This window comes from Cucurbita maxima, unplaced genomic scaffold (assembly GCF_002738345.1).
Source record: "Cucurbita maxima cultivar Rimu unplaced genomic scaffold, Cmax_1.0 Cma_Scf00337, whole genome shotgun sequence".
Taxonomy (NCBI): Eukaryota; Viridiplantae; Streptophyta; class Magnoliopsida; order Cucurbitales; family Cucurbitaceae; genus Cucurbita; species Cucurbita maxima.
In genome coordinates, this window is record NW_019272353.1 from 4,876 (window position 1) to 15,080 (window position 10,205).

At 34.3% G+C, this 10,205-nt stretch overlaps 1 protein-coding gene across 1 annotated transcript; it reads right to left on the reverse strand.

The window, feature by feature from the left end:
• Positions 1 to 1,673: 1,673 nt before the first annotated feature.
• Positions 1,674 to 6,563, reverse strand: LOC111474371 (acetyl-coenzyme A carboxylase carboxyl transferase subunit alpha, chloroplastic-like). Its single transcript, XM_023119483.1, is given in 12 exon segments — positions 1,674 to 2,756; positions 2,759 to 2,813; positions 3,344 to 3,421; positions 4,052 to 4,120; positions 4,199 to 4,250; positions 4,593 to 4,747; positions 4,840 to 4,954; positions 5,362 to 5,522; positions 5,596 to 5,703; positions 5,789 to 5,863; positions 6,107 to 6,166; positions 6,228 to 6,563. Coding segments are annotated over 12 exon segments (2,142 nt in total). The 5' UTR covers positions 6,543 to 6,563; the 3' UTR covers positions 1,674 to 1,857.
• Positions 6,564 to 10,205: the final 3,642 nt, after the last annotated feature.

Sequence of the window (10,205 nt, forward strand, 5' to 3'; positions counted from 1 at the left end):
AAAAAAAAAAAAACAGAGAAATTTGTACAGATCTAGGTGCAGAAATGGCAGGAAATTGCAGCAACAGAAAAATTTACAGAGAATTAAAGTAAAGATTTTGATCGTAGAAGCTGCGGCAGATTCAAACGAAGATGAGAGCGGCCTGTTTTTCTTTCGTCAATGTTGTTTTTGGGTCATTTGCAGAGAGAGAGAGAGACGATGGATGAGATGGAAGTTACCATCGGAGAGCTCCTAGGGCATCCGAGGAAGTGGGTCTACCACTTTGCAGAATGGTCCCTGTTATACTTTTACTTTACATATAACCCCAAATTTTCCTTTTCTTTCCATTTCTTACCCGTTCTGTGTGCTGGGTTTACTAATTTCTCCATTTTTCAGGGGCTTCCTAGAAGCTACGAAAATTTGAGAATTAATTTTATAATATTTATTAAATTATATAGATTATGTTTTTTTTTTCTTTTTGTTCTAAATGCATATTTTTTATTTATTATTATTATTTTTTAGAGAATGAAAATAAATTATTATGGGTATATATTGTAAGGTAACGTAAACGCACGCGGAAATTGCGCAATGAGTCTTCGCTGCATGTCTCGAGAAAATCAGATAGGAGACTGAGACTCTGATTCGATAGGCCACTTGATAATATCAATATTTAGTTTCCATATTAGATCGTTTTCTTTAAAGTTATTGCCTTAAAGTTACAAACCAAACCAAAATTCAAATAAAACAAGAAACGGGTAAAAAGCAGAGGAAAAAGTGTCCAGACTCTCAACCCAACCCTTTTACACGTGAGTTTGAAATGAAATATATATTGACGTAATTAATTTAAATTCTAAATTTCATCCCTATAATTTAATAAATTTCTAATTTTTAAAATTTTAAGATTAAATTTTAATTTTCTCTAAATTATTAAAAAAAAACAATTTTATAAGTTTAAAAATAAATTTAAGTTGGAAAATTGTGATCCTAATATTGGTTCAACCTCCAAACTCTCATCAGTTGTGTGTGAAGGAAAAGAAACATATAAATAAATAAAATTAATTTTTTAGCAAAATAAAATTTAAAAATCCAATATTTTCATTATTATTTCTTAATTTTTATTTACAATGTAAGAAATGCATGTTTTTGTTTGTTGGTTGATTCATAATTATTATTTTCATTAAAAAAAAAAAAACAAAATTATACATAAATGTTCCAACGAACCCACTTTAATGCCTTTTTACTCAATTTTTATATTTATAATATTTAGTTTTTAAACTATTTTTATATCCAATAAATCCATAAAAAATTAGAATATTAAATAATAAATAATTTTTTATATATATATCCCATTAAAAAAATTAATTAATTTTTAGATGTAAAATTAAATTTATGTATGATAAAGTTTATATTATAAAAAAAACGTAGAATAATTCAAAAACCTATTAAACACAAAATTGAAAATCTATAGGCTTAGTAGACATTATATTAAAAGTTCAACGACATATTAAATGTTTCTTAAATTTCAGAGACCAAAATAACACCTTAGCAAAAATTTCATAACTTATTTTAAAGTTTTTTCTTTTATATTTTCACACCATAATATGATAATATTATAAAATTTGTCTCAAAATTTGACTAATCATCTATTCTTCAAAATTAAGAAATTCGAGATTTAAACTTCTGATCTCACTGTATTTTCAATTTAACACTTACTATCGAACGATGAACGTTTAAAACTACAACATGAACTCTTGTGTACCTAATACCACGATCAGCTACTACAAATCTTATATTATTGAATAGAATCAATGCTTATAAAGCCTCAATAATTCATGCCTCTATATCAAGATATAAAACCATTGTATTATATGCAATTATCTAAAACCTGCCATTATCAACACCAACCATACCTTCTGCAGTAGCCGCCATGGACGACGCCAGCTCCATTCTCAGGCTCTCAACTTTCTCTTTCAAACCAGATGCCTCCAAAGCTTCAACAATCTTCTCCTTAATCTCAGCCTTCAGCTTGTCAACCTCTTTCACATTCAACCCATCCGCCGCCATTTTTGATTTCATCTCCTTAATCTTCCCACCAAGCCCTGCCATTGCTATGCCCTTCTCAATCTCCCTATTGATCTCCTCTCTCAAACGCCGCACCTTCTCTCTCACCTCGGCCGGTGGGGTGGCGGCTGTCTTCTTCACCACTCCAACGACATCCAAATTTGCTGTCTTTAAGACATTGACAAGCTCTTTCTTGACTCTTTCGAGCTCTTCTTCGAGGTCTTTGTCCATTGGGGCACCATTGGAGATGATATTCTCCCAATTTTCCTTCAATTGTTTCAGTTTTGCTTTTGTCTCTGATGGGATTTTGTTGTTGATCTTTGTTTTTAGTTCTTCACTTTTCTTCTTCTGCTCAATGAGCTTGTACACCATGTCTAGCTTTTCAAGTTTCTGTTTCAAACCCAGATAGGAACCTGGCTTTGATAATTTCTGCTTGAATTCTTGCATGATTTTGTCTACTTTTTCCTTCTGGCTTCTGCTCAGTGGTTGCTTAGATGACCCATTTGAAGCTTTGGAGAGTTCTAGCTGGAGTGATTCAAGCTTTTGTTCTAAGCCCATGGAGATGAATGCATTGGTTATCTCTTTGTCAAAATCTTGTTTGAGTTTCCCAATTGCTTGAGCAGTGATTGGATCAGATGGGCCTTTTACTTTTAGAATCTTCTTCTTTAGATCCTCAAGTTCGGACTCTATGTCACCAGGCTTTGGCAGGTTGGTCGTCGGTACTTCAGCATTCTGTGGTGGATCAACTCTTCTGAACTCATGTTTGACAGTTCCTAAACAAAGTCCATTTTAGCTTTTATTAGAAGGAAATCACATGAAGTATATGGAAGAGCTCATCTTCTTATCTCAAATGGTTCAATTTTCCAGAAGAATGGGAGAAGAACTTCTAATTGACAAAAATGCAAGAAAATGACAGGTTAGAATAAAGTAGCTTTTTTTCAAAACAATGGCAAGTTGAATCCAACTCTTTGGGGGAAATATTTGTATTTTTTATTAAGACCAATCGAGAATAGATTACAAAACAGTATGTAGAATACTACTACACTTTGCTTTGTATTTTTTTTTTTGGATAAAAACATCGGTAGGATGGAGGAGTATTTATAGTAGAGGCTAGACAATTTATTCTTAAGATATCTAACCATTTATTCTTAAAATTCCTAAATAATTTTCCTACAATGTATAGACAATTGGTGAATATGATTATTGAGGTTGATTTTATTGGACTAGTGATAGATATTTTAATAATGAGATAGAATATTATAGTTTCTTGGGTTTCAAATGCCATGGTGTGAAAGATACTTGCCTTCATTGCCTGGATTATTGCAAACTTAACTTGTTGGGATGCCCATACAGGATCAGCATGTGCACCACCAAGAGGCTCCTGTGAGTAGTAATTATCAACATAACATAAGCAATGTGCAGGAGAAGCCATAGGCACAGCTGAATTTATCATAAGAAAATTGAACGTCTTCTTTCCTTATTCACAATTATCAAGTGCTCTTGTTTTACTTCTGCACCAATAAATCTTTAGTTTACTCTTGTTTCGATAAGGACTTTAGTTTACTCTTGTTTTGCTAAGGGTAAAAGAGAAGGAACAGGATAATTGGCATTGAAAATGTTAGGAACCACGAACCTCCACAATAATATGATATTATCTACTTTGAGCATAAGCTCTCATGGTTTTACTTTTTGGTTTCTCCAAAAGTCTCATACCATGGAGATGTATTTCTTACTTATAAACTCACGATCAAACCCTTAATTAATCGATGTGAGCTCCTCTCTCCAAACAGTCCTCAAAACAAGAAACCAATTACGCTCTATCAAGGAGCAAGTTGCATGGGGGCAACAAAGTCATTTTCTCTTCTTTCTTTTTGTTTAATTATAAACTGGAAATGAAGCGATGCCATGCAACAAAAAGGCGTGGCTTTTGAATGAGAGATGATTAAGGGGTAAAAATGCTTCCATTTCTATAAGCACTCAGAGCACATGGTTCACAGAGACAAGTACTTACAGGGATGACTCCATCAGCAATTTTGAGCCTATAATGTTCTTGAGCTGTGATTCTCAATTTCTCAGCAGCCTACAATAAGAAACTTTAAGAGTTCGACAAAGCCGGTCTTGTTCTCAAATACGTATAATAATCAAACCAATCAAATACCTTAGGAGCTGCTTGGGAGGATTTCCACAAGATTGCAGCACAGGCTTCAGGACTGATCAGGGAGAAAGGTACAAAAAGTAAATCTATTATAGGATCTACATATATTATAGGAAAATAAAATATTTTTGGGTTCTGTTAAGTGTTACTCCATTATTGATAAAGTGCTGAAGGTTTTGCTTGAATGCAGTGTTAAATGAAGACATGGACCTAATATATAATTTACATGTGAAACGGGTATCAAAACTATACACCAGAAAGGTACTCTAGATCATAAAACTTTCTAAGGCAGTTCTTCAACAAGTGCCTGAGCAACTAAGCAAGATTTTTTTTTATTTATTTTTTTTTTATTTTTATTTTTTTATTTTTTGGTATAAGAAAAAAAAATAATTTGAACCTTGCAACATAGAACGCAGAATTCTCCATCATGAACATTTTATTTGAACAAGCAATAGCAAGAGCTCCTCCTGAACCACCTTCACCAGTTACCACTGTTATAATGGGCACCTTTAGACCAAACATTGTCCTCAGGTTATGGGCTATCGCCTCACCCTACAAAAATCAGAAAATCATTAAGCCAAGATCATGTATCAAATCACTTCAACAAAGTCTAGTTTCCATGTGAGATGAAAAATGTCACCCACTTGACCAAGTTCCTCAGATTTTAGATCAGCAAATGCCCCAGGAGTGTCAACAAAAGTAAGAATAGGCAAACTATGATGATCGGCATATTTCATCAACCGTAAAGCCTTCCGGTAGCTGTTTTTTCGAACAATGGTTTTGGTTAGTAAATCATATATTTACCAAGCAAAACAAAAATTGCTCTAATTGACTTGAGAGCCTTTCCACTAAAGGTTTTCCCCTCACTATTATTTAGGTTCCAAACAACATAAACAGCTCTGAGGGTGTCTCCAAACATATCAAACCCTTGTTATGAAGCCATTTTTTTTTTTTCAATTCAACAATATGGGGCGAGACATTCGAACCTTTGACCTCTTGGTCGAAACCACGTATTTTATGTCAGTTGAGCTATGTTCTGAATGGTTAGTGTGTTGGAGAAGAATATTAGACTCTAATGTTGACCGACACTAGTCAAGATATTTCCTTTTGTACTCGATCCAATCTTCCTAATTGTTGGTTTAATTTTAGAGACACTTTAAGCTTACCCATGAGGTGTTGGCATTGCGAAGTTGCGAGCAATGTTCTCTTTGGTATTCCTACCTTTCTGATGTCCTATACACATGTAGCTTTTACCTTCAATGCTCCCAATGCCAGTAACAATTGCTGGATCATCATAACCCCCACGATCTCCATGGAGTTCTACCCACTGATTGAAACAAAAAGGAAAAAAGTTAACAATCAATTGATATAAATAAGATGTAAAAAGTATAGTGAGGAACCTTTTCTGTGATGTTTAATATATGATCAAGAACTGTCGGTCTATTGGGATGTCGTGCAATTGATAATCGCTGAATTGGTGTTAAATGTGCGTACAAATCTTTAAGAGCCTGGACTTGAAACAGAGAGCAGAAGAAGTACTTAATACAGAAAGATTATAATATCAGAATAACAGGGCATTAAAACTCAACATACCATCTGGTACTTGTTCTCAAGGGTGCTAATTTGATCACTGAAATCTAAACCGGTTTCATCAGCCAAATTACGGACCTGAGCAAAAGAGAGAGAGCTCATGTAATAAGGACCATGTGATTTTATATGGCCTTTTGCTAAGATTTAAATAGGTTCCTTCACTGAGACAAACATCACTACAAAATTTGAAAATTCATGAAAATAATGTTCAAAAGATTTCCTGATTTTCTTTTTCAAACATCACTACAAAATTTGAAAATTCATGAAAATAATGTTCAAAAGATTTCCTGATTTTCTTTTTTAAACTCATAGAAGACTTGCCTCAATAATCTTTTTCTCTAAATCAACCAAAGGCTTCTCAAATGGAAGTGTGACAGGTTTCTGTTTCTCAGCCAGAGGCTTGAAGGAAGACAGATAAGTCAAGTGGCCATGGAAGTGTGACAGGTTTCTGTTTCTCAGCCAGAGGCTTGAAGGAAGACAGATAAGTCAAGTGGCCACTTTGAATGTTTGGATCAATATCATCCGGCCAAGGATAATCGTGCTTCCTCCACTTTTTAACCTTTGCAGTCACACAAAACCTGTTCCTGCTTTTAATCCGAGGAACTTTTGGATCATCCAACCAAAATCCATACCTTCTTGTATATGATCTTCTGAGGAGTTTGCTACCCAAAGGACCTTCCGTAAAATACAAAGTAGGAAATTCCAAGCAGCATTCTCTGTTTCCAACGTTTCCGGATGCTAAAGATAGTGTTGTCATCTTCAATGAATATTCAAAATGCTACTTCAAGTACATCCAAGAGTCCACTGGAAACTACCATTAGAAAGCATTGTTCATTATTACCCTGTCCTAAGAACAAAAAGTAGACCAATTTAACAAAAATGAGAAATAAAGAAGTAAATCTTCATAAGCTTTGAAAAGAAATGCAATGAAATATCTTGTTCCATCGAGTGGCTGATAGGAAATTCAATCCAATTTTACTACACCGATAAACATTACTAATACATATACAAAATCAAATATGTTTAAGTTTAGATTCAAATGTTTGCGAAGTTATTTCTTGATAATCAGTTATTAAATCTCGTGCTAATTTTGAATCCCTTAAGTAAGGAAGAACATCAAGAATTCAGAGGATTGAATATACAACAATCTATCCACACAATCTTTATGAACTTGGTGGTAGTTCAACAGCAATAATATTTTCCATTTTTTTCAATCTATCCACACAATCTTTATGAACTTGGTGGTAGTTCAACAGCAATAATATTTTCCATTTTTTTCCCCAATTGTTACTGCCATTTTCCTCACTCATTTCTTCAGCTTTCATGCAAGCTCTAAAGTGTTGCGATTCAACACCATTCATGCACGCTCCCTACAATTCTAAATTTCAATGTTCTTCGTTCATAATACAGAGAAAGACGGCAATGAGTGCACGCTCCCTACAATTCTAAATTTCAATGTTCTTCGTTCATAATACAGAGAAAGACGGCAATGAGCTCCATTTTCCAAGTAAAAAACACTCCTAAAAGAACAAGACACAAGAGAGGCAAGCGAGGCAAGCATCAATCGTAACTTTCTTCAACAAAATCTGTGTAAATACTCAGTCCAAGTAGAGACAACAAGAAAATGATATTAATAAACAAACAGAGTTATCAATATCTCGAATCTCAACCCCTAAAACGCACGTTTACTCAAGAACAACCTCTTTGCTCGGTATCAAACAGAATGCTGATTATAAGAACAGGAAAGAAAAGTAGCAGGAATTTTCTCAGTAACCAAACAGAAAATCAACATGAAGAAGAATACCTCAGAAGAATGGATTTGGATTTTACTCGAGAATCTGCAAGAAGCTCAGAGAGAAACAAATGCTATTTTCTTTTAGACTGAAACTGGCGGTGAAAATGCATTTCTGTGCTTTTCGGTTATGGCTGAAGCCATGTGAAAAAAAGACTGAAACTGGCGGTGAAAATGCATTTCTGTGCTTTTCGGTTATGGCTGAAGCCATGTGAAAAAAACGCCATGTGAGGGAATGAAAGCGCGTGATTTCAAGCGCGACGGTGAGTTGGTGGTGAACAGTTATTGGTACGTGTACCTCACGCGCTATTAAAGAGGCTTTTGGTGATCAACTTTTATGGATAATTGTCAAAGATGAACAGGTCATCACAAATGTGGATTACTTTACCCCTAAAATGGGGTCCACCTGGATTCATAATCCACATTCCGCCTGTCGTGTCTCGCTTTTTTTTCCCTTCTAAACCACAAGAAATTGGGGACTTTTGTGCAATTTGTGAGAGTTAGTGGGTCATTTTGGAGCTACGAAGAGTTCGATGGGTCGAAAGAAATTTTTTAATCTTTGGTCGGTATACAAGAAATCGGGGCTTTTGTGCACGTTTTTCGAATTAGTAGGTCATTTTAGAATTATGACGAGTTCAATGGGTCGAGAGAAATTTTTTATTTTTTGGTCGGTATACAACAAATGGGGTTTTTGTGCAATTTGTAAGAGTTAGTGGGCCATTTTTGAATTATGACAAGTTTGGTGCATCAAGAGAAACTTTTTAGTAATTGGTCGATATATAAGAGATTGGGGCTTTTGTGTAAGTTTTGAGAGTTAGTGAGTCATTTTGGAGCTATGAAGAGTTCGATGGGCCGAAAGAAATTTTTAGTCTTTGGTCGGTATACAAGAAATCGGGGCTTTTGTGCACTTTTTTCGAGTTAGTGGGTCATTTTGGAATTATGACGAGTTCAGTGGGTCGATAAATTTTTTTTAGTTTTTGGTCGGTGTACAACAAATGAAGGTTTTTGTGCAATTTGTAAGAGTTAGTGGGCCATTTTGGAATTATAACAAGTTTGGTGGGTCGAGAGAAACCTTTTAGTATTTTGGTCGGTATACAAGAAATTGGGGTTTTTGTGTAGTTTTTGAGAGTTAGTGGGGTCACTTTGAATTATGACGAATTCGTGGGTCTTAGAGAAATTTTTTTATTGTTCGGTCATTATCTACTCCCTTTATTCACACTAGAAATTCGTGGGTCTTAGAGAAATTTTTTTATTGTTCGGTCATTATCTACTCCCTTTATTCACACTAGAAAATTTATATAGTTTACAATTCTTTAATTCTTATACATTTACATCGCTTTTAAATGACACTAACACGACTAATAGTAAATTATTATTTTTTTTTTTCTTATACATTTACATCGCTTTTAAATGACACTAACACGACTAATAGTAAATTATTATTTTTTTTTGAAAATTTTTAAAAACCACCCTTAAACTATGAGATTTTTACCATTGATCGTTTGTGTACGTACTTTGTTGCAATCCATTTGATCAATTTGTCTACGTACTTTGTTGCAATCCATTGTGCTAGTTATTGCAATGTTTCTGTTTCATTGAACTTTACATGTGTGACTCATATGTACAAATTAAGAATGTCGTTATCGGTTAATTTGGATGTGGAAGTTTCAGCTTTCCTGTGGTCTTCGAAAGGTTTCCTCGTTCCCATAAACAAACGAGGAAAAAAAAAAAAAAAAACTCACATGCTCAAACCATAAATTAAAATTTCTTACACTTTTTGTTTTAAAAAATTAACTTCTTTTTAAATCCATAATCGATAAGTTTGTTATTAGTTTATCAAAACATAGAGATTGATCAAAAAATAGACATTCATGCCTTCAATTTGAAAATCATTCAATATATAATTCATGTAAGGCTTGAATCACCTACTAAATCTCTTTACGTTTTTCGTTTCTAGTCAAGAGAAAGTAGGAGTGACAGGTACTAATGGCGACCTCTTCATGCCCTACGTTTTCCATTTTTGGTCGAGAAAATAGGAGTAGCAGGTACTATTGGCGACCTCTTCATGCCCTCTTTATAAGGGGGTTGAGGCGAGAAATGATTTGAATGGGTAGAGAGGGAGTCACACCCACTCTCTCTCCGGGCCAACCTTACACAACGAAAGATTCATTCTTATTAAAACATAGACGAGTGAACAGAGCCCAAGAAACAGTTGACTCAATTGAGAAACAGAGAGCCAAGGCCAGAAAATCTTTGTTTCCACAGAGCCCAAGAAACAGTTGACTCAATTGAGAAACAGAGAGCCAAGGCCAGAAAATCTTTGTTTCCACAATTTAACCACTGTTACTATTGATTCAACATTCTTTGTTTCCACAATTTAACCACTGTTACAATTGATTCAACATACATTACACTCATCTAAGATTTTCATCAAGTTAAATCGTTACACAAACCGTCAGTCAGTTTTCATTTTTCTGCTATTGTTAGAAGTAATATAAATTTTTTCGGGTTCTGGCTCATAAACACTTCGACGAAAACGTCGAGAACAAAAAGTCTATAATAAGTATGCTATCCTAACTCAAGAAAGGTTTCATGATGTCCCCTTAAGTTCTAACTAAGCTAAATAAT